This window comes from Amphiura filiformis, chromosome 11 (genome assembly GCF_039555335.1).
Source record: "Amphiura filiformis chromosome 11, Afil_fr2py, whole genome shotgun sequence".
NCBI lineage: Eukaryota > Metazoa > Echinodermata > Ophiuroidea > Amphilepidida > Amphiuridae > Amphiura > Amphiura filiformis.
Genome location: NC_092638.1, coordinates 59,649,274 through 59,672,535, shown reverse-complemented (window position 1 = coordinate 59,672,535; position 23,262 = coordinate 59,649,274). Strand labels below are relative to the sequence as shown.

Sequence of the window (23,262 nt, the reverse complement as noted above, 5' to 3'; positions counted from 1 at the left end):
AGTCAATGGCATATCATAATTCAGAACAGGTGTATGAGCCTAGGCTTGATCCAGTAACCAATGGATACTAACATGCACTACGACAGCGAATTATAAGTGAAAGGTGACTACTGTATAACAGGAAATTTTCATTGGGGAGAGTTGATGCCCTTTTCACAGTTAAACAACCTGTAAAGTGTGAGCTGAGGCTTGTGGAGGCTTTGTTTTTAAACAGGCTATCGGCACAAAGGTTCAGTATAAGTCCTGTTCAAAAAGAAAAGACAAAGCTAAATTTATTTAGATCACTCAGAATATTAGTAGGAATAGTTCTCACATTTTTCATTGTTGTAATTTAGATCACTCAGAATATTAGAAGGAATAAATGTCACATTTTTTCATTGTTCTAATTTAGATCACTCAGAATATTAGGAATAAATGTCACATTTTTTTTCATTGTTCTGTTTTTCACTTGTATTCCCTCAGGTTGCACCAATTGACACATCAGCTTTGTACAAAGTTGGCACTACAAAGGTAAGATATTCTCTACCTGCCAATCTAACATTGCCTCTGATTGGTCAATTACATGATATCTTCATTTTAATCACCAATCAGAACGAAGCTTTGCAAATAATTCACCCCATTTTTTTGCATGGTGAAATTATTCTGACAATGTTGCTGATTGGTGCAATTGACAATGAAAACTTCTTTTTGACCAATAGGCAGGTATTTCTCATTGGGTTAAGTTACTTTAGAGGCTGCCATTTCTAAGGCCAATAGTGTCTCTCCCACCAGCCCCACCAGTTTAATAACTGCAGGGATTCTCATTATTTTTGCTATAGACAATCTCATTTCAAAGATCTGTGCTTGAGGGCCAAATATACCTTATTTTGCTATGCTTGCCCTAAATTTAAGAAGTGTACAAGGGCCTCGTAATTGATAGATGGGCCAGATCTGGATCACAGGCTGCCTATATTGAGAACCTCTGCTCTACTGTGACTGATATTCAAATGATTTAATGTGTGTTTATGTTTAGTTGGTATTGGTGGAAGAAATCACAATCGTCAAACTATCTTTTTGTGGAACTGAATAAGCAAAAACATATAGAACTGGGAGGGGCACTCACTTACCATTATGAGTTGTCATCCCCAAGCAGCCCCTCAGATTACCAAACCTAAACACAGACCTTCTTTGAGTGAAAAACTTGCCCTTATCACTGACCTTGGAGCAACATAGGAACCCTTTTCACTTATCAACTCAAAATTTAGCATCCTTTTACTGATACAATAAAGTACTCTCTAAATGTAAAAGAGTGAAAAACCACTCCAAAAAAGAGCCGCCAGGGAGACCCATCTTTTAGAGTGAAGTTCGCTCTCAAAAAAGAGTGAAAAAATTCACTCCGGCAAAGAGTGATTCAGAAAAGAGCATTTATTTAGTCATTTAGGCATATTTTATATACAAGAATATCATAGCAGTTCATAACAGCTACTATGTGCCTCAAATTATTGTAAGGCTAGGCCCCAGGCTAGGGTAGGGCCCAATCTAGGAATGTTGAACTGGTCTAAAACTTAAGCACATACACAATGTGTCGAATTCAGTGTGGGATGAATGATGAAAAACTATGAATTTAGTGAAGCTAATAGTCAAACTGTTCAATGGTGAGTACATTTAGGTGTAGGACATAACACTTGGCATTTACCATGTTTACAGACCACAGTCTGGAGAAGCGTGAAGCGGCGTATTACCCACATATGCATACATGTATAACGCAACTGGGCGGTAACAAACTGCACGCCTGTAGACATAATATGACTTAAGCTTACTGCCGCCCTTGTCTCCAGACCAAGTGTATACTTCCTAAACTTGCTACGAGTTATGACCTACACATAAATAATCACTATTGAGCATGCTGTCTATTTCTTCATCAAATCCGCTTTCTTTTCGCCATTCATTCACACACTGTTCGCCATCTTGTTACACAAGTTCAACAAATATCGGCCGATTTTCAGCGCTTCTGATTGGCTGACAGTTCACTCCAAGAAAGAGTGAGATTTTGAGCCACTCTGTGAGCGAGTGAGGCTCACTCGAAATCACGAGTGAAATATGTGTACTGTTTTCACTCTTTTAGAGCTAAAACCCACTCTATTAGAGCTAACTTCAATTAACTCTGAAATTCAGAGTGGTTTTTCACTCTTTTACATTTGGAGAGTAGGCCTAATACTCAGGCTCTCATACAGGCTTTAATATTTTTTGCTGAGACTGTAAAATACCAGTTGGAAAACGACTTCCGACAACACATGAAAATCACTACCCTTTACGCTGACTTGTAGGCCTAATTGGCTAAAAAGGCTACCCTTTTTTGCGAAAAGCTTGAAATTGATACCCTTATCGCAGCCTGTGTGGGCCGTGCCACAGGCTGAAACTCTACCCTTTTCGGCGTTTTTCTGCTCAAGATGACTTCAAGTTTGATTTTGAGTGGCCCCTCGGGATATAGAAGACCTAAATTGCTGGCTGGTGGAAAACATTGATTGATTTGATCTTTTGCCTTACCAACCAGTTGCTGTGTAAGATCAATATCTTCATTTATGCCCAAGAAATTTTGCCAAGATGAGCATGCGATTTGAAATAATGTTATTATCTTTTAGATTTTCTTGAAAGAAGTGTTCGACTTCTACCTTGAGATGCATCGCAGGAAGGTCCTCAATCAAGCGGCTGTCATCATCCAACGATGGACCCGCGGATATCTGGGCAGGAAAAACTACCTACGAGAACGCATGGCTCTCATAATGGTACAGTCCAAGATCAGAGCATGGATAGCGCGGGCACGATACGTCAAAATACGTCGCGGTGTGGTGAGGCTTCAGGCGGTGTACAAAGGCAACAAGGAAAGAAACAGGTTCAAGAAGGTGAGAATAATATGAATTTAAGAGTGGGATAGTACTCATCTACAGTTAATTTTTTATTTCTTCAATGGTTGAGGTAGGCGCTGGTGATAGGCGATCGCGTAGAAGTGGTGAGGTCTCCTCCTGTTATACACGCCGATGACCAATAGGTAAATCGTCTTGTTGTCAAGACTGTTGATCAGCCAATCAGTGTGATTGTTTATCGCCTGTATGGTAATGCTTGTGTATGCGATACGCACAGCCTAACCATGGAAGAAATAAAAAATTAACTGTAAGTTAGTCTTCCTGTACTTTTGAATATGAAAGCTGTATGTACATGACCATTTTCAGACCAAATATTATCAATTATTTCCAAGTTTGCGAATGTAGAATTAGAACAAGAGCTTCCATTAATGGATTTTAATTTTGTCGGTATATTTTCTAAATTAAGTTTTTCATAAGATGTGAAAAATTGAGGGCCCTTGTTGTTTGGCTTTATAAATGGCAAAAACTATTTGCTTTTGTTACTGAAAAACTCAAGAAATGGTATATTCTTTTGTGTATGTATGATCCATCACCTGTTACTTGCTGGCCTTCTAACATGTTTAATGGCGGCGCCCGTGGCCAGTTGACAATTTGTGTAATTTGAAGTAATCAATTTAATAATAAGTGCTGATTACTGGTCTAAGACCATTTGGTTTTGATGAATTCCTATCAATTTTAACACTTTGTAATATTGTATTATAGCTATTGGCAGTACACAGACATCAGATCAAAGAAGATGCCAGGAAACAAAGGGAGAGAGAAACAATCAGGGCAGCCAGCTCAAGTACAGGTGTGGCCATCAGTCATCTGGATATACCTTACTTAATTGGCGGCCATCTTGGAAAAAGGCTATTGGTGAGTTACTCTCATTTCATTTATATTTAATTGGTTAGAACTTTATTGGTAATTTGTTCTCCAGTGTAAATAGAATGAAGTATTATACAATATTGTATCAAGATCAGGCATTTTTATTCGATTCATGAGCATTTAGTCTGGAAATACTATGATGATAGGCAACGCTCCAGTGGCAGCAATAGCTCTGACAATGGCTCCGGCATTGACATAGCAATAACAATGGCTCCGGGTCACAATGGCAGCATATAGGTGGACCACCATTTTGTGATGTACGTCTTATATAGGGGTCAGTATTTGATGATAGTGAGCTTCCAGGGTTATTCAAATTCAATGGCATTATTGGATACCAATTAAGCCTCTTTCGACATCTAATACAGTGTCAGGGGTATTCAACTCATCAAAATTTGTGTGCACTTTCCATTTTCCATAGATTTATGTACTGTAGAATTGTCCGTTTTCTGTAGAATGACATCTAAGAAATTGCAGACATTTGCAGAATTTTTTAAAAAGATTGAATTTGTTTCAATACTACTAAACGGTACAAATTAATGCATGGCAAGATTGTGCAGTTTTGTATTATTTGGTGATATTAAGTTAATTTAAAGTTAATTAAAGGTTTCAATCTTTCTTTCACAATGCATTCCAGAATGGTCTCCACCCCATTCAGATAGGAACATTGTCAAGGTCGTAGGTCAAGTTGCACTTCAAGACTACGTGTTTAGTTTCCCAAATGACATAGATTCCAATCCATTCTCCAAGTATGTCAATATTTACTTCAAGGTAGGTGGAATGGCTTTTATGAGACTACTATTTAAATTTGCCTTTAAACAGGAAGCCACATTTGGCCAGTTCTCCACAGAAGAACTGTCTTACACCTGTTACTTTGATGACAGACAGAACAGAATTTATATGGATACATTTTAACCTTGACTAATTCCCCAAGGAACTTGAACCAAAAGTGGGCTTTCACTTTAAGAGATTTTTAAACAATTTAGAAATCTAAAGGAGATGATCCCTATTTTTTTTTTCAGTGTAGATCAATGTGGTCAATAAGAGTGCCCAATTTTTTCAAAATGCACCCAAATTATATGGTTCAAATCCCTTAACCCTAACCACAATAAATCTTACAAGGAAAATCTTGTATCCCAGGTGATGCCATGACGCAATCACCCCTGTTCTCCCAAATTATATGCGTCAAAGTAGGAAGTTTGGTGGCTCCAGATGCAATGTAGCAAACTTGCAAATAGTAAGTTCTGTTATTAGTAGCAGCCAAAATTCAATAATCACTTGCATTTAGCTTTATTTAATGACATTATGGCATTCCTTCTCATGTTTTAGAGAGCTCATTTTGGTGCCTTGATGCATCCAATCACCACAGCCTTCCATCGCCTCAACGATGCAGAAGATCAAGACGCAGTAGCCATCTTCAAGCTGATAGAGAGATTTATGATGGAGGATAGTCCTAGTAAAGATCATGAATTTGTACTTGGCAACTATATAGCACAAAAGGTAAGGGCTGTCCAATAATTATCTGTCCCCTATGGGGTAAATTTCAAAATAGCCTGCTAAAAATGCTTGCCTCCTCTCAACCTGCCAAAACAAAAATAAACTTGTCCCTCCTTGGCCTGCCAAAACCTGCCTGTCACCTCATCGCAGCCTGCCCCAAACCACTTGCCATCTCCCCTTTGCACAAGGCATATTTTTGGGAACCCAATTTGCAAATCCTAATTGGTCTACATAGGCCCTATATGATGCGAGCCTAACGAGCAGGAAATTTGGCATATGATATTAGAATTTTTCCGTTCTGTTAGCCTAATCCTTTTCAGAGTATTTTATTTAAAAGGTTGCATGGATGCATGGCAAAACTCTCTTTCTCCCCCTTTTGATGTACCAAAATCTCTTGACCCCTCCTTTTGACTTGCCAAAAATAGCTTGTCCCCCACTTTAACGTTACCTTTTTTGAAATCTCTGTTTTTATCTGAAAACTAAGTGTAAGTAAAACCAAAATATGCTTCTCTTGCAAATTGACCAAACAGTTATTGTTCAACAACTTGCTGAATTATGCATCTTGTAACTTGTAAAATTGATCAAAAAGAAAATGATATTCCAGTTGGTCTAATTTAGAGTTGGTTAATCTAGAGTAAGAACTCATACTTATTAAAGAATATTGTTTTTTATACAGGGCATAAACAGCCGAGGTATACGAGATGAGATATTTGGCCAGCTATGCAATCAAACATGGAATAACCCTAGTACATTAGCCAATGAGAAAGGCTGGCTGCTGATGACCAACATGCTCAGTGCATTCCCACCATCAAAGAAACTCTACAAGTACCTGCTCAAGTAAGTTGTCATATGGAATTATGTACGAGGGGCATCTTTGGACCATAATGTACATAAGGACCAGTGATTACACTGTCAAAATTTCATCGATATAGCGCCTTTACTTCTGGATGATTTCAAAAACTTTTTGATACTCCCTCGTAGATGTTAAAGCCATATTATAACATTTGCTGAGGAGAACACCCTCAAATTTTTTTTTAATTTTGGTTTTTACACGATTGTAATGTACTTTAGTCAATAAAGATACTCAAGACTGTAGGTGCTGTAGTTTTGTCAAAATCTGAGATTTTGAATAAAACGATGGAACCGGCGTTTTATTTTTTATTAGGTCTTTATTTTGCAAAAGTTTCTCAGACACCCCCCTGCGTGCGCAACTTTATGTTTACATCTAAAGCAATATCGGGTAATTTATAAAGGTCAAAACTTGTCCACGAATGGATTCAATTGGGCCGTCATTTCGCAAATTTTCGGCCTTTTCAAACATAAAATTTTACACAATAAATAGTGCAAAAATAGTCCACCAAATGGATTCAATTAGGCCTTCATTTTACAAAATTTTCTCGCTTCTTAGGGGGAACATCCCCCTCAGACACCCCCTGCGTGCGCAACTTTATTGGTACATAATTATAAAGCAATAATTCAAACAATAAAAGTCAAAACTTGTTCACCAATGGCTTCAATTGGGCTGTTTTTCTCAAATTTTAGGCTTTTTCAAACTAAAATTTTACACAATAATAGTGACAAAATGGTCCACCAAATGGCTTCAAATTGGTCTACATTTTCCAAAAGTTTCTAACTTTCTTTCTAAGCACTCCGGGATGGCCACTTCGCGGCCATTACTTACATTTTTTTTTCAAAAATTGCCCCCCCTCTCTTACTGCTCTGGATCCACCACTGAATGACATATACAGATACAGGCTTTGTGGTCCCTTCAAGAGTGTCGCTCTGTGCTGACCAATGCTTTGATGCACAATCGGTAAATCAGATTATCGGTCTGTTGTTATGATTGTCAGGTGATTAAATAAAGCCAACCAGAACCCCACCTCTGTGTTTACACTGTGTAGGCTCTCAAAATGTAATCAAGTTCCACTCTTCTTTGCCAGCAAGTGTACACTCAATTTTTTAGCATAAGTGTTATTGAACAGTTTTAAATTACTTTCTATATCAGTTCGGGGGCAAAGACGGGTCAGTGATTTCACATACGGGGGTCTGTGATATCACATACGTCGAGCTTTGTTGACAGCTGGGTACCCGATGCAGCACATCGGATCAAAGCTGAGTGTATTAGAATAAGCTTTCCTATGTTCAGCAAATATCTACCTGTGCAAAAATTATATCTACCTGTGCAAATTCTAACAAATGGTCCCAGAACACACTTAGATTGCAATGGCCAAAATCAAATGTTTTGAAGTAAAAAAATCCCAAGAGTATGCAAGCCTGTGCTGTTAATTCATGAATTGGATAGTAAAATTAGCAGGCATTCAACTTTGGCTAGCTACAACCCTGATAAGGCCTACTCACAAAATTATTCCCACCGCGCTGGCACGTTCACCAAAATTACTAATGTCGTTTGCGACTGTGTTTTGAAACTAGGGAGTATGTGATTTATGAGGCGTCTCTGAAATATGATACTGTTATGTGACATATGACGCTTCAAGAGTATTTGATATCAGAGACGTCCGTGAGTGCCCCCGAACTGATATTGTTTTCCACCAACACATACAAAAAAGATCTTTTTTAAAATTCTTTTAAGCTTGTGTATCTACATCTTTCATTTTCCTCTGGTAAAATTTATATTTTGAATAGAGTATGCATATGCGGAAGTCAATTCTAGTGTCCTACACCACATCACATTCGGACATGGAATGCCCCCTCAGAAAAACATTTTCATGTGTCTCTGTCATCGATACACCTGACAAATTATGTTACTGTGTATGTAATTTTCCCCCAGGTACTCATCAGATCAAGCATATAATGGCTACAAATCCTACTGCCAACATAAGCTTCTGAAAACAGACAGTCACGCTTTGACCTCTGAACTCTCCCGTACCTACCCACCATGCCTCCTGGAGTGGAAGGCTAATCGCAACCGTGCCAATATGGCTCTGCATCTGAGGTCAGAAGATGGTGAAGAGGTCAAAGTTCAACTGGATTCATGGACTACTGGAGAGGATTTTGCTCTGACAGCTTTGAAGAAAAGGTGATAATTTAAGAGGAAAATATTACAATTTGACCTAAGCTTGCACAGTGTTTTAAAATCTGCTCAATTTGAGATTGATCATAGCAAAACCTTGTAATATGGTTCTGATAAAGTTTACAAAAAACAAAAAAAAAACAATTTTAATTGTTGTGAAGCTTGATTGTTTTGAAGCTACACAGAAAATCTTATATTTATGTCATTCAATTAGTGTTTCCTATTCTTATCAATAATATTTTTTAATGAAAAATCCCAAAAAATATGTATAAACATAGCCTTTTCTATCTGAACCTTTCCAGGGGATTCACCAAAGGCTGCCATGGATGGTCCATCTACCTTCAAGATGAGAACTACCGCTATGAACTCCCAGGATTTGATTACGTACTTGATCTCATTGCTGAAATGGAAGTGCCACCTGATTTGCCGGAGCAGGAATCAAGCTTCCTTGTGTCCTCTGAGTTAGTGCAGGATAGAGTGCCACAGAGGCGGAAGACTGCAAATGTTGTTCGCAGGTATGTGCTTTTGTTCCCTGGGTTTCTTGATGGTGGATTGGGTTGATGCGTGGTGGAATTTAGAAAACTAACCCCGAAAATAAACAAATTTGACAAAAAAAGACCCCAAATTATACCATGCTCTGGACTTTCAAGTGATATATGTTCAAAATGATGCTAAATTTGCCACCATTTTGGAAAATGTTCAGATATTTTGCTAAAAAATGTGAAAAATTAGCACCTTTTTCAGATTTTTAGAGAAATCTTTGAAAATATACCCTTCTCAAAACCAAAAATGCTACCAAGTCTGCCATATAATTCCTGTAAGAATTTGAAATGGAAAAGTGAAACTTGCTTGTCAACCATCTCCACGCAGGTGTGGACTGCAGAAGACAAGTTTGAAATTTTCTTTAAAAGTTGGAACAATTTTAGAATTGTACATTTTCATGACCATATTTGAAATCTGTATGAATAATGCATTAAACTGAGCACAAATAAGCCCAGCATTAGGGCGATGGGTTCTTAAAATAGCTCTTGATATTTTGAAAAAATATTTTAAAAATTTGAACTTTTTATGTTGAAGCCTATGGCTAGCACACAAAGCATTAAGCTGCTGCTTGATTTCATTGCATTTCCAATAAATCCAAAAAAGATTTCAAATGTCTAATTCTGCTGAATCATCACCTTTTCACAGAACCCTGGAAGAAATTGAGCGCCCTCAACCACCAGTAGCTTCTGATGACATAGACTGGAATGTGGCCCGACCTGGTAAAGGTCATCGCTATATTAAGACAGGAGCAGCACCCTCATATCAAGAGAGAAATGAGAGGTACTATGATGAACCACCATCGGAAATGTATGTACAAGATCGATCTTATGTCTCTTGTTAAAATTGGATACATTGTTGCAATATTATTGTCATTGGTATAATTTGTTTTTGTATAGATTGAATTGCCTTTCTCTTCAACAAGAATAACAACAACAAACCATACTTATATAGCACTTTTCATGTTTGGCACTTTATAATTCTCTTTATTATTATTGTATTTTGCACCTTACATTCCCTGAGTACACTAATGTGATATTTAGTCTGCATAATATACTTGTGCGATACACTCTTTTCAATTTCATTCACCTGTGTAGGAACAACCTTGTTGACATTAAATAGGAATAGGTTTAGCATATAACAAAAGGTCAAGCTCCAAAATCCTATGTTAAAAGCTCTGGAGCATGAAACTGTCTGATTTACATAACAACGCTCAACTTTTCGAGAGCCAACTCCCTTTATTCGCTGTCGTAGTGCACGTTAGCAACCATTGGTTCCTGGTTCAAGCTTGGGCTCACACACCTGTACCGAATTGTGATATGTCATAGGCTTTGTGTTGTGATCATTTCGATCAGTGGTTCGTAACAAAGAAAGTGTGAGCCAGTTGACCTAGTAATGGTCATATTCTAACATGCACTACGCCAGCGAATAGCAAGTTAATATTCATCTGGTTTCACATGCAGGCAATACCCTGAAGACTACCCAATGCCAGATGTTGACTATGGGCACCCACCACCTCCAAATGCACAATACAACACTAGCCATCCTCCTGAACCCGACTACCCAGGAGCACAGTATGTATACCAACCACTTGATGCTGATGATTATCATGAGAGGAAGAGTATTGGGGCTGCTATCAGGAGTGTGCCCATCCCTGACAGTCAATCGCAGGTATGGTTATTTGAAGCAGTTTAAGAATAGTAGGTGGCATACAATCATGATTCTAACCCTAAACCCTAACCCTAAACTTGAACCCTAATCCTACCCATAAAATTACTCTAAAACACAATTTTACAAGGATATTTTTGCTAAGTGAATTAAGCACACAAACATTATGTAGCCAGAGGTTTCTGGTGGTATAAAAATCTGAACTTTTTTGAGAAAAGAAGGGAACTGTGCTTTTTGAGTAAAGTGGGGAATGATCAAGACAATTGATCATGAAATGCACCTTCAAATAGAACCTTAGGACATTGCAAAGTGCTTTACGTTTATTCTGCTGCCAGTAGGATAGGATTTACACCAGTTACTGCCAATGATAAGTGCACACAGCATGACTATCCCATAACAGCTCCCCATTTTACACCTGGGTGGAGTGGGAGTTACCCCATGGACACAACAGATCCCTGAGCAGTTTCAAGCCCACAAACTTATGATCAAGAGGTAAATTCCCTAACCACCATGCTCTGTATGATATTTACCTGGTTCTTTGTGTATGAAAACTATAGAAACTACTCTTTTTCAGTCTGGCCTAGATGACTATGTAGAAAACTTGTTCAATTCCGTCCTGTCAATGCAACAAAGTGTGGATGATTTAACAGATCCTGATCACCGCATGATAACGTCATAACAGCTCCCCATTTTCCACCTGGGTGGAGTGAGTGGGAGTTACCCCATGGGCACATCATGTTGGCCCAGCTCTGGGTAAAATCCACAACCTTGCAATCATGAGTTAAAAGCCTTAACTGTTAGACCATCTTGCTCTGTATGATACATACATGTTTGCTTGTTTGTTTGTTTGTTTGTTTGTTTAAATAAAACATTTCACACCTGTTCTTTTTCAGTCTGGCCTAGATGACTATGTAGAGAATTTGTTCAATCCCGTCCTGTCAATGCAACAAAGTGTGGATGATTTGACGGATCCTGATCACCTCATGATAACATCATAACAGCTCCCCATTTTCCACCTGGGTGGAGTGAGTGGGAGTTACCCCATGGGCACATCATGTTGGCCCCAGCCCAGGTTCAAACCCACAACCTTGTAATCATGAGTTGAAGGCCCTAACCATTAAACCATCATGCTCTGTTTGATATTTACATGTTTGTAGCTTTGTTTCTTTGTTATCAAGTACAGCATTTCTCAACTATTCTTTTTCAGTCTGGCCTGGATGACTATGTAGAGAATTTGTTCAATCCTGTCTTGTCAATGCAACAAAGTGTTGATGATTTGACGGATCCCGATCATCTCAACCAGGCTTTGAAGGGAGGCGGTAAAGGACCACGGCCTCCAAGCCCTATACCAGGGAGACAAAACTTTTCTGCTAATAGTGAGTACAAGGAAAAAGTCTTGTAGCTTCATACTATTATATTTCCTTGATTTTATGCATAGTATAAATTGTGATTTAAAGTAAAAAGCTATTTCAAACTTACATCACACAAAGTGATTAATATTGGTGTATGTAAAATATCAAAATTTTGATGTGAGACCTTCATCGTTCTCATTAACCCCATGGGCACTACCGACCAAATTATTGAGCCAATCAGAGATATGATAAGAAAGGGGATTAAGCTTAAAATTGCTGAGAGATCTAAAAAGGTCTATTTTGATTGGTTACTCAGATTACTATATCATGTAATTAACCAATCAGGGGTTCTGTAAGAAGGCAGTAGTACCCACAGGGTTAATCAACAAAAATAATGTTGGTCATCATTACATTGTATTGCTTGACTTACTCAGACCTAAGCCATGCATGCATCTACAGGACGGGGTGAAAGTGTGATGTGGCTTCAGGATGATTTGCCAGATATCATGTGATACTTTCCAATTACCATTATTATTTTTGTGTGGTGTAGAAGTTTAAAATTTAACTTGATTTGTGTAAGAAACATGTGTGACTTGATCAAGCAAAATAGTGGCATGTAGCTCAAGTTCCTTGCACTTTAGCATTGGCATATTCCAGTTAAAATCCATACACCCCCAATGCAAGACATGACCATAATCTTGCAAACAGGGAGTGTGAATTTCTCCATTTGAAATCTACACCCCCTGTATGGGAGATTAGGGTCATGTCTTCCATAAGGGTGTATGGATTTCAAATAGAATAAGGAATAACTCTTTTCACTAGACACTTCACTAAGCTGCCAAGTGGAGTAAATTCTTGTCGGAAAGGTAGGGGCTGCATCAACATTATGTTGAAACAATTTTTTTTAGTATATTTAAAAAACATTGTCAGTGTGCAAATTACAGATCACACACGGCAGTCATGGTCTTCTGCACAATTTCAAACTATTTTAGTCCCAACTGAAGGTCCAGTTTGGTATTTGATGGACCAGCGTGCGCTTCATGTGCAAGATTTTGTAATTTTACCCCTTAAAAGGAAGGTGTACAGGGCAATTATTGCTATATTTTTACTTCTATTAGGATTTTTAGGGGAGGACATCTCCCGTAGAAAAAAATTTAGGTGGGGGCTTGTGCGGCCTATGTGCGTTACCAAACCACAGATTTGCAGATTTAGAAATCTTGGTTTAAGGTGGTTGGAGGGGAGCATGACCGCAAGACCTATGGAAATAAAAATGCAATTATTGGCTAATTTCCTATAAGATTGCCAGTGTGATGCAGTGAATTCAAATTTTGATATTACAAATGGAAACAGTGTAACCATATAGTCCTCATTTTGATACTTGTTCAAGTCACCCAAACTTGTTTGCATGTATATCTTCTGAAATTGTATTATAATGCATGTTTAGTTTCATCATTTTTGCTTGATTTGAATAAGTATATATTATGTATTCTCTGGTGATAGTGGTAGCTAACTGTTTTAGTTGATATCTTTGTCCATGAATCCTATAAAGGAATACTTTTCATATCTCAATTCACCTTTTTGGTATGTCCTAAAAGCCATTGAGCTGTTTCATTTGGAATCCATACACCCCTATGGAAGACATTACCTTAATCTCCCACACAGGGGGTGTAGATTTCAAATGAAGTCACTCATTCAGGAAATCCCATTTGAAAGTCATACGTCTTGCTTTTGAAGATTAAGGCCATGTCTTCCATAGGGGTATATGGATTTCAACTGGAATTGCCCATTTAAAATGAAACTGAGAATATGTCACCGTCAATGTTCACATTGTCACTGTGCATGTTTGACTGGTTGTAACTGCGTAATGAAGATCTGTACATCAACAATGATGTATTCTTGGTCTTATTTGCAACGGCTTTCAGAAATACCACATTGGTTTGTTAGAATCAGTTACTTTGACCCTCTCCCGGCGGGTGTCGACTGCAGATGACAAGTTTTTAAAAAATTCAAAAATTCAAAAATTTAAGAATTGTACATTGTCATGACCATATTTGGAATCAGCATGAAAAATGCATTAAAATGAGTACAAACAAGCCTAGTATTGGTTTAGTGGTTCTTGAGATAGCTCTTGAAATTTTGAAAAAATATCTTGGACTTTTTATGTTGAAGCCTATGGCTAGCATGCAGAGCATTAAGTTGAATTTTGTTTTTGACACCTATAGCTACTATCATTTTATTTAAATATGGCAATTCAATTTTCTATGCAAATATTTTTAATGCATAATAATGCCACATTTCGGCTGATGTAAAAAAGAAAATTAAAGAAACTAAATGCAATAGATCTGATTTGACACGATACATCACCACTGATTCAATGATGGTGGTGATTCACTTAAATCTCACAGAAAGACAAATATTAACCAAGCTATTTGCAACCGATGACGTAGATGATGATAACGATTCCATCGGGCCAGAGATGCATGCTTCTTCACCTTCCACCATCCCACTGGCAACCCCCTCCCCACCTACCGATCCCCCAGCTGCCACCTCTGCTTCTTCAGTGTCCCCACCACCTCCTCCACTGTTTACCAACATTCCTCCCCGCAGTGCACTTCACGTTACCCCGCCTGGTACCATGCGCAATACCCGCCAAAACATTCCAATTTCCTCTTATCAAACAGGTAATTTAATGTGTGACGTGTTGTAATTTTCTAATAAATTAACATATCTTGTATATCCTTCATGTTATCAGTGGAATTTAAAGTTAAACCCTAATCTTTTTTAAGACAAGTGTGCCTAAGACCCGCATGTAACCTGATCAGTGGCTCTTGAACCCCATACTTTTGGTATGTGTTGGCCAAGAGTCATGTGTTTAGCCTCATGTGAATATTTAAACTCTTCTGGAGCCTATACTAATCCACTACGTGATGGCTGTATTAAACATGAACACCAACTTTGAATGATCAAGAACCCTAGATGTTCAGTCAATTATTTTCTTTTTTCTAAAATTCTGCCAAATGTGACAATTTCGCTCACTTTCCCAGTTTGATTTTCACAAAGCACATACTTAGCCCAAAGTCCCTAAATCAGTGTCTGCAGCCCCTGCTGTTACAAATCATCTGGCTGCATACGCCCAAAACAAAAAAAATTAAATGCCTTTTGCGCCATGAACATGAAGGATATACCAAGTATTTATTTTATGTTCTCAAGTATATAGAATTTGTTGTAAACATTAAATGTTAAAGTTCCTTTGAACCTTTCCTGCATGCTTGCACTGTTCATGTTCTCAGTATGTCCACACTAATGTATTAATCAATATCCAGATTATTTATGCTCTAACCTCTATTTAATCACATCCATTTTCATTAATATTTATATTACATCCCTTAACATATTATATAACATATATTTAATGACAGTTTTATCTATGATCTCTAAATTATGTTGCTACAGTTTCACATCACTAAATGTGTCTTTATGTTGTTGTAAATCTAGTATACATTTATTTAGCTTCAGTGTTAAACATTAAATTCTATATATATATGTGCTATTTTAAGACACATAGCTGGTATAAATTTTAATGATGTGGAATATGTATAATAAACTTGCACTTTACCATACATGTAGGTATTAGATTGATTTCTGTTATTTTGTCTAGGATCTAGCTATCATCGACCCCGTGGTAGTCAACCCAGTGCAGATGGAGGTGCAGGTGGTGCAACCACTTATGCAGGTGTCCCCAATCCAGGTGCTGGTGCAACAACTTATGCAAGCGGATTGGACCCTAACTTCATAGCTCCTCCAGTGGCACCAGGAGGTATGCCATTGAGTCCTGGCTTGTCTGGTGAGTAATGTACAGGACACACGAAACACTTAACCGCACATATTAACACATGATTAACACCCACATATGACCTGCCTGCCATCTATGACGATCTGCTGTCACTTGACCACCCACCGGGTGGTCAGGTGACCAGAGGAGTGTAATCACTACGCTGAATGAAGATGCCGTGATGGCGTCGCAAGCTACGTCTCTGCTCTACTCAGACTCTGAAAAGTTAAATTTTTAAGCTTACCCACATACCTGTTGTCCATATCCTCGGTGGTGCAGAAGATACGGGTCTGCCTCACAATCAGAGGATTGCAAGTTTGAGCCCGGCAGTGCCATCCTGTTGTGCACTTAGGCAAGGCACTTTACTTTACTTGCCTCTCTACCCAGGGGTGAAATGGGGAGTTGTTATGTATATTGTGCATTGAGCACCTCCAAACTGTGTGAGTATGCCTTGGGCATTGTATGGCAGCTGACATATTCAAACGACAGTTGAGAAAAATGTAAAGGGCTTTGATACATGTGAAAGGTGCTGTATAAATGCCAACATTTATTTTTTAAATTTTGATTCAACTGGGGCTATTTTTTAATCATTTCAAATTCATTCAAAATACACACAAATATTAAAGGAAAACAGGTAACAGGGGGTTGAGTAGGTACAATGACCAGGCTCGACCATCATTAAAAGGTATACAATGGAACAGGAATGGTGTTTTTGTATGCTTTCTGTATTACCTCTACCAAGCTGTAAACTAAATAAAGTAGTAAGACACAGCCTATGTGAATATATTGGGTCCACATCTTGTAAGATCTAAATTCCACCAGTATTTAGTGCTGAGAACTGCATCAAAATGTTTAAAAAGCTGCATTTCCACCTTTAAAAAAAATTTCATTTGAGGGGGGGGAGGTCGGTCGGAAAGGGCAATCAAACCTTTTTTAGGCCTTACACTAGGGTCCACAACATGCTCATCCATCAGGCCACAGTTCTTTACTCCCAATATGTTTGTACTTTCATTGAATGACCTTTGAAAATATGGGCGCAAAAACTTGTACTCAGTAACTTGAGGTTAAATTATGCACTATGATTGTTTTATTGAGGTTATTGAAGTATGTCATTGGGATGAGGCCATTGTGGTCCATAGTGTTATCCTGAAAGTGTAGTTAATTACAAACTTTCAGAATTATTAATGTCAATATTCATATATCGGAAAACCATACCTCAAGAATGAGGAAATTTTGGAATATCAAGAGGACCCTGTTTGAAAGTAACAAGAATTGTCTCTTCCAATACATGATCTTCAATCAATACATATGATTGACTAATATCTAATATTAGTATCATCTTTCATCTTGTCTTTCTATCAGCATATACAACACCTGCAACAGCATTTAATGTTCAAGGTATATATTGTGTAATTGTAGTACATTGTGTGTATGTAATCTTTAGTATAACTTGCAAATGTAGCTGAGGTGAGGGGGCAGAAAGTGGTGGCTAGAAAGTTTATTTATGCTGGTTCATACTTTCCTGCCACTTGCCACTTTGCCGGTTTGATGACGATTTTGCTTCACTGTGCAATCGCACCAGAAATGCTAGCAGTGACCAGCAGCAAGCCAATATATTGATCACTCTTCCCCTTTTGTCCAAAGCGGCAGATCGCTAGGAGTTGAATTCAGGTCAACTTAGGAGTCAAACGTATGAGAATAGAATACCTTTTTGGCAGTACTGAGCAGCAACATTGGCTTTCAAAGTCATGCTGCTGTGGCTCAGCAGTGTGCTGTTTCAATTGCAAAAAAGTACAAGCGGCATAATGCTGCTCAGCGGCAAGCAAGCGACAGAAAGTATGAAACCAGCATTATTGCCGAAATGGAATACTTGAGGTTTAACTTTGTCCCAAAATGAAATGGCATTGTGACAAGAAATATACAAGAATGAAAGAGAGAAAAAAAGATAAATATAGTGCACTTTTCATAGTCATTATAAGTTTCTAGCAGTTGCATTTTAGGCAGAATTAAAACAGCAGTAAGCATGTTTTTAAAGCAGTATTATTTGTTCTGGCAGTTTTGTGTCCGCATGTATGTGTGTTTGTTTGGGCCATGGGGCCTAACCGGGAGGGGGGAATAGATGACAGAATAGGATTATATCTTAGACCAAAAAGAAGACTTCTTTGCTTATTCTTTAACACTCTGTGGAAGATGGGTCAGATTTAAACAAAATTCACCACCAAAACATGTTACACAATAGCCCTAATTAGCGTAATAAAAAGCCTAAATAGACATGATTGAGGAGATTTCTCTACTGCATCACTTCATTCACGTTTTAAAATAATTTAGAAGTGTGAAGAAACTGTTTATAAAAACTTTTCAAGATGTCAGAAATTTCAAGCAAAAAAATCCTAGCATAACACATCTCAAGCATTTGGACACATGTTGTACATCCTTCCATATCTTAAATAAAGAAATACATACATAATGTATTTCTGTATATTTCTGTGATGCAGCAATACCCCCATAGTTTTGCTTTTACACTGAAAAACCAAGTCAATTTTATCATTCTTATTTATTTGCTTGTTCTCTTGTATGTCCTATATACTAATTTTAGCTCCAGTAATGATGATACCCCAGCCAATGATAGCTTACCAGCAACAGCAGCAGCAACAACAGCAACAGCAAGCATTATATCAGCAAGCAATTGCCACTCAACAGCAAATGCTGGTAAGTGTTGGTAACGATTATAAATGATTGTTTAGAAATTCACTATAGGCCTATATCCAATCTTTGAATTAAGTGTTTTACCTCGTGGTCCACTTTTGCACCCCATTTTGAAAGTTGTAGTGCAATTTAATCTGACGCGTGAAGTTAGTACAATGTGGTATCACATTTTGCACCACACTTTTAAAGTTGTATCACAACAGGCTTATTTCGAATGCTGCCTACTTCCAATTATGCATGACAGACTTGTGTCATAAAGTTTAAAGCAATAATATGTGATTTGCATAAAGAACAGATTCCTATTTAAATGTTAGTTTTCACTGTCACATTGGCCCCTTTTAATTTCGAGCCAAATAAATGAGGTAAAATGAAGAAAATTGCTATTTCATTCCAGTGTCTACAATGTGTGTATGATTATTGAGCTGAGCTTCACACAGCTGGGAAGTACAAATATGATGAATAGTGATATGCACACAGTTAATACGTCACTCATTCAATACACAGTGAATTCAAGGATAACACATACGCGAGTCGTGTTGGCCATCACTAGATCGATCGGTGAACTCAGAATAAATGAAAGAAAACCACTTAGCCGCTTAACTGTGGAGCTCTTTGTGAGAGGTTGCGAAATAAACCGGCGATCTCTGATTTTATTATGATAACTCTTAAATTTTTCTGTAGTTAAAGCACTTCAGGCTTAGTCTTGCACATGGTATTTTAGTACATGATTGGGCAGTACAATCATGCAAAAAAGTAGAAATTCAAGAAACATTGAGGGTGTCGTTGTGGAGCGAATCACATATTACGGCTTTAAGCTAGCTTGAGTGGGATATTTCAATGCCTAAAATGCATATTATCAGCCAGGGAAAGATCATAATAATGACTTAGAAAGTGGGCCCCTGATTTTTATAAAGGTAACTAAGCTTAATCTTTAAGGTGCTAGACTCAAGTGCATGTGTGCTTGACAGTAAGTCTGAGCCCCTCCCCCCCCCCCTTTTTTGTCTATTTCTGTTTTTGTGGAAAAATGAACTAGCATGAAATTCCCCAAGGCAAGGAACTTACTGCTAATTGTACCAGTCTGCCAAGATGAAACTCAGGGAGCTGGTCCTGGCTGTGATGGTTTTTATACACTAAGCCAAAAAAGAAACTTAGAATTTTTCACAAGGTCATATCTTAAAATCCTGTGCATCAAAATGAACCAAAATTACACACAGGATTACTTCAGTACTCTACTCAACACATGTCAGTAACCAAGCAGTTGTGCAACTGACACAACAGCAAAATGCACTGGCATTGATCAGCTTCCTGGACAACATTCACAGCCCAATAAATGGCAACCAGCACAAGAAATCTGTGAGTAAGTGAAATAGTGTAGAACAAGACCTGTTTCTTGAAGAAAGTGTGTGAAAAGCAGAAATCCACACAGGAATCCATTCCACACTATTCTGCTTACTCTTTTGGAAATTGTCATCTGTGTAAGGATCTTATACCAATTCTCACAGATTTCTTATGCTGGGTGCCAATTTTTGGGATGTGAATGTTGTCCAGGAAGCTGATCAATGCCAGTGCATTTTACTGACATGTGTTTAGAGTAGAGTATTGAAGTAATCCTGTGTGTAATTTTGGTTCATTTTGATGCACAGGATTTTAAGATATGACCTTGTGAAAAATTATAAGTTCCTTTTTTGGCTGTATATGTAAGCTGACTAGAGTTCTGGGCTTGTAAGCAAATTGCGCTGCAAATGAATGATGAAGTTATGTGGTTTATGTGTCTTGGGTCATAACGGTCATCAACTTTCTGTAAAGTGCAGTGAACTTATGTAATTAAGCTATGTAAATCCATTGTTTGTAATTTTGTTTTTTAGGCACAACAAAAGCAGATTCAGCAACAGCAGCAGATACTACAAAAGATGCAGGAAGAGATCCAGCATAAAAAAGAGGCTCCTCCACCAACTGTCCCAAGATCCCAGCACCCCAAACCAGCGGCATCTTTCTCTAGCAGACAGCAGCAGCAACAGCCGCAAAGACGTTCTTCACCCGTCCAAAGACAGACCTCTCCAGTTCAGCGATATCAGCAGCCTCCAAGTCAAGCTTCTACCAGCAAACCTTTGAAGAGTGCTATGAGCAAAGCCTCCAGTGGTAGCTCATCTGGGGAGAGTAGTACTGCTACTACACCAACTGCAAGGAAGAAGGTCTTACAGTTTGACAGGAGTGTCGTTACAATCCCAGGACAAGGGGAGAGAGCCACTAGCAGCCAACTGAAACGCAGTTCCAAAAGCCCATCTCCTACATCACAAGAGTATGCTACTGGCCCACCCCCTCCACCACCACCACCACCCCCACTGGAACCAACACTTCTTTCAAGACGAGGGCATATTATTGTGATTGATAATGACGATGTTCGAGATCGGGCCAGGACAGTCCGGGTCGGAGAGGTCGTATGGCCGCCAAGAAGAAATGTGGAGTGGCGAGAAGAACCAGAAGTTGAGAGAAATATCGGCGATATTTTGAAAGGAGCTAAGCAGCAGAGTATTCATAAGGTGTCTGTGGAAGATTTACAGCACCAAGCTAAGAATCTGAGGCCTGTTGCTCCTCGAAACAAGAAAGCACGCCCACACTCTTTATCAGAGCCAAGAATCAGAGTGACACCAAAACGGAAAGAATCCCCGCCCCCAATAGTCGCAGTCAAAACACATCGTAGAACACCATCTTTTGAAAAACCACCGGATGTTCACAGCCAGGCATTGCAGCGAGTCCAACAACAGCAGAGGATTCTAAGTAAAGAATCCACTTCTCCTCCTCCTCCTCCTGTACACCAAACCCGGTCACAAAGACCACTATCACCACCCCCGCCACCTAAATCACCATCTCCTCAACCCCCTCCTTCACCAGAGCCTGCCCTACCTCCACCCCCACCTCCACCTCCGGTAGAAGTCCACATAGAACAGCGTGAAGTAAGGGAGTTTACAAAAGCAGATAGAGAGGCTATGCAAGCTCAGTCTCACACAGAAGCTCTAAGTATCTTGAAGTCCAAAGGAATTGATGTGAAACCAGTTGTGCCAACATCTCCTGTACATGTAAGTTGTTCAGCAGATATACCTATAAATAATCCAAGAGAGGTTTAAGCTTACCTTGAGCTTATAAGGTGACAAAATAACTAGTAGTAGACCCTACTAAACTAGTTTAGTAGGGTCGGTCAGTCAGACATTTTTATTTGAGGCTAAAATGATGCTAAAATATCACCATCCTCTTTGAGTGCAAGTCCAGGCTGAGCTATCCAGACCTATGAGTGATGATGATCCCAGAGCCATAAAACCCCAAAAGCCAAAAATGTATATCCTGCAATACATGGTTGAATAAATTCATCAGGATCGGTAGGATAAAGTTCTTATTTCTGATCCAATATATTGCACTTGTACTCAGAAATGGTGATCCAATCACAAGTTGATTTCCTCATGATGTACTTCTTTTGAATAGTTCTCAGTAGCAATCTTTATCAAGTGTTGGAAAAGATAACAGTTGTTATCGAAACATAATTCACAGTAAGTGCAATTTATTGGATCAGAAAAAGGTGGAAGCTCTATAGTCCGAAGGTTCTTTAGTCCGACGGTTCTTTAGTCCGAAGGTTCTTTAATCCGACGGTTCTTTATTACGAAGGTTCTTTATTCCGACGGTTCTTTATTTGAAGGTTCTATAGTCCGAATTTCAAAAAGGTTCCCTAATCCGAATATTAAAAGAGGTTCTTTAATCCGAATTTTAAAAGCGGTTCTCTAGTCCGAATATGAAAATAGGCTCTATAGTCCGAATTTTAAAAGGGTTCTATAGTCCGAATATGGAAATAGGCTCTATAGTCCGAATTTGAAAAAAGGTTCTATAGTCCGAAATTGCAAAACGGTTCTATAGTCCGAACCGGATACCGTGTTCTTTAGTCCGAATTGGTAAACGGGTTCTATAGTCCGAATTTTATTTTTATCATTTGTTTCAGTGTCAAATCATCACTTGTTAAATACAAATCCGCTGAAGTTCAACATGGCTGGTTTCTATGGATATTTTTCGTAGCATACATTAACGTTCACCTTTATTCTGGTGATATTTTCTTCATTTGTATCCGTTTTTCATTTTTCGACCCGTTCAGGGTAGACCCTGAAAACCCGTTTCTGGCCATTTTTCAATCCGACGGCCTACTTTATTAAACAATTGTGTTATGCAACTTGTTGGGCGATCCAAGTTCATGTGTAGGTCTCAAATATTTTTTCCACAGAAAGGCCAAAATATCTCTAAAAATATTTTTGTTTTTACCGGAATCCATCTACATTACATCGTCAAATTATCGTCATTACATCGTGATTTGGTGGTGTCGCCCTTTTAATAGCAGTAGCGTCATATCCCGTTGCCATAGACTCTGCTTTAGTATTATCTAGCTAGAGGCGCAGTATATGTTAATGTTTTTAAAATTCGGACTATAGAACCTTTTTACTGATTCGGACTAAAGAACACGGTATCCGTTTCGGGCTATAGAACCGTTTTACAATTTCGGACTAGAGAACCCTTTTTTGAATTCGGATTATAGAGCCTATTTCTATATTCGGACTATAGAACTCTTTTTAAAATTCGGACTATAGAGACTATTTTCATATTCGGACTATTGAACCCTTTTTTAAATTCGGACTATAGAGACTATTTTCATATTCGGACTAGAGAACCGTTTTTAAAATTCGGACTATAGAACCTTGAAATCAAGAACCGTCGGAATAAAGAACCTCTTTTCAATTTTTTTTTTCGGACTAGAGAACCTCTTTTAAAATTCGGACTAACGAATGCTATGAACACGTGTTCGGACTAGCGAACCTTCGGACTAAAGAACCTTCG

General features: G+C 38.4%; 1 protein-coding gene across 1 annotated transcript in view; it reads left to right on the top strand.

Moving 5' to 3' along the window:
* LOC140163821 (unconventional myosin-XV-like) overlaps window positions 1-23,262 on the top strand; it is a 74,109-nt gene that overhangs the window by 25,913 nt on the left and 24,934 nt on the right. Inside the window, exons 19-30 of the mRNA XM_072187137.1 lie at window positions 463-510; window positions 2,622-2,882; window positions 3,606-3,758; window positions 4,374-4,542; window positions 5,101-5,267; window positions 5,941-6,101; window positions 8,053-8,301; window positions 8,598-8,802; window positions 11,711-11,879; window positions 15,514-15,699; window positions 18,284-18,396; window positions 20,259-21,470. Of these exons, the coding sequence (XP_072043238.1) occupies window positions 463-510; window positions 2,622-2,882; window positions 3,606-3,758; window positions 4,374-4,542; window positions 5,101-5,267; window positions 5,941-6,101; window positions 8,053-8,301; window positions 8,598-8,802; window positions 11,711-11,879; window positions 15,514-15,699; window positions 18,284-18,396; window positions 20,259-21,470 (3,093 nt within the window). The remainder of the gene's footprint in view (window positions 1-462; window positions 511-2,621; window positions 2,883-3,605; window positions 3,759-4,373; window positions 4,543-5,100; window positions 5,268-5,940; window positions 6,102-8,052; window positions 8,302-8,597; window positions 8,803-11,710; window positions 11,880-15,513; window positions 15,700-18,283; window positions 18,397-20,258; window positions 21,471-23,262) is intronic.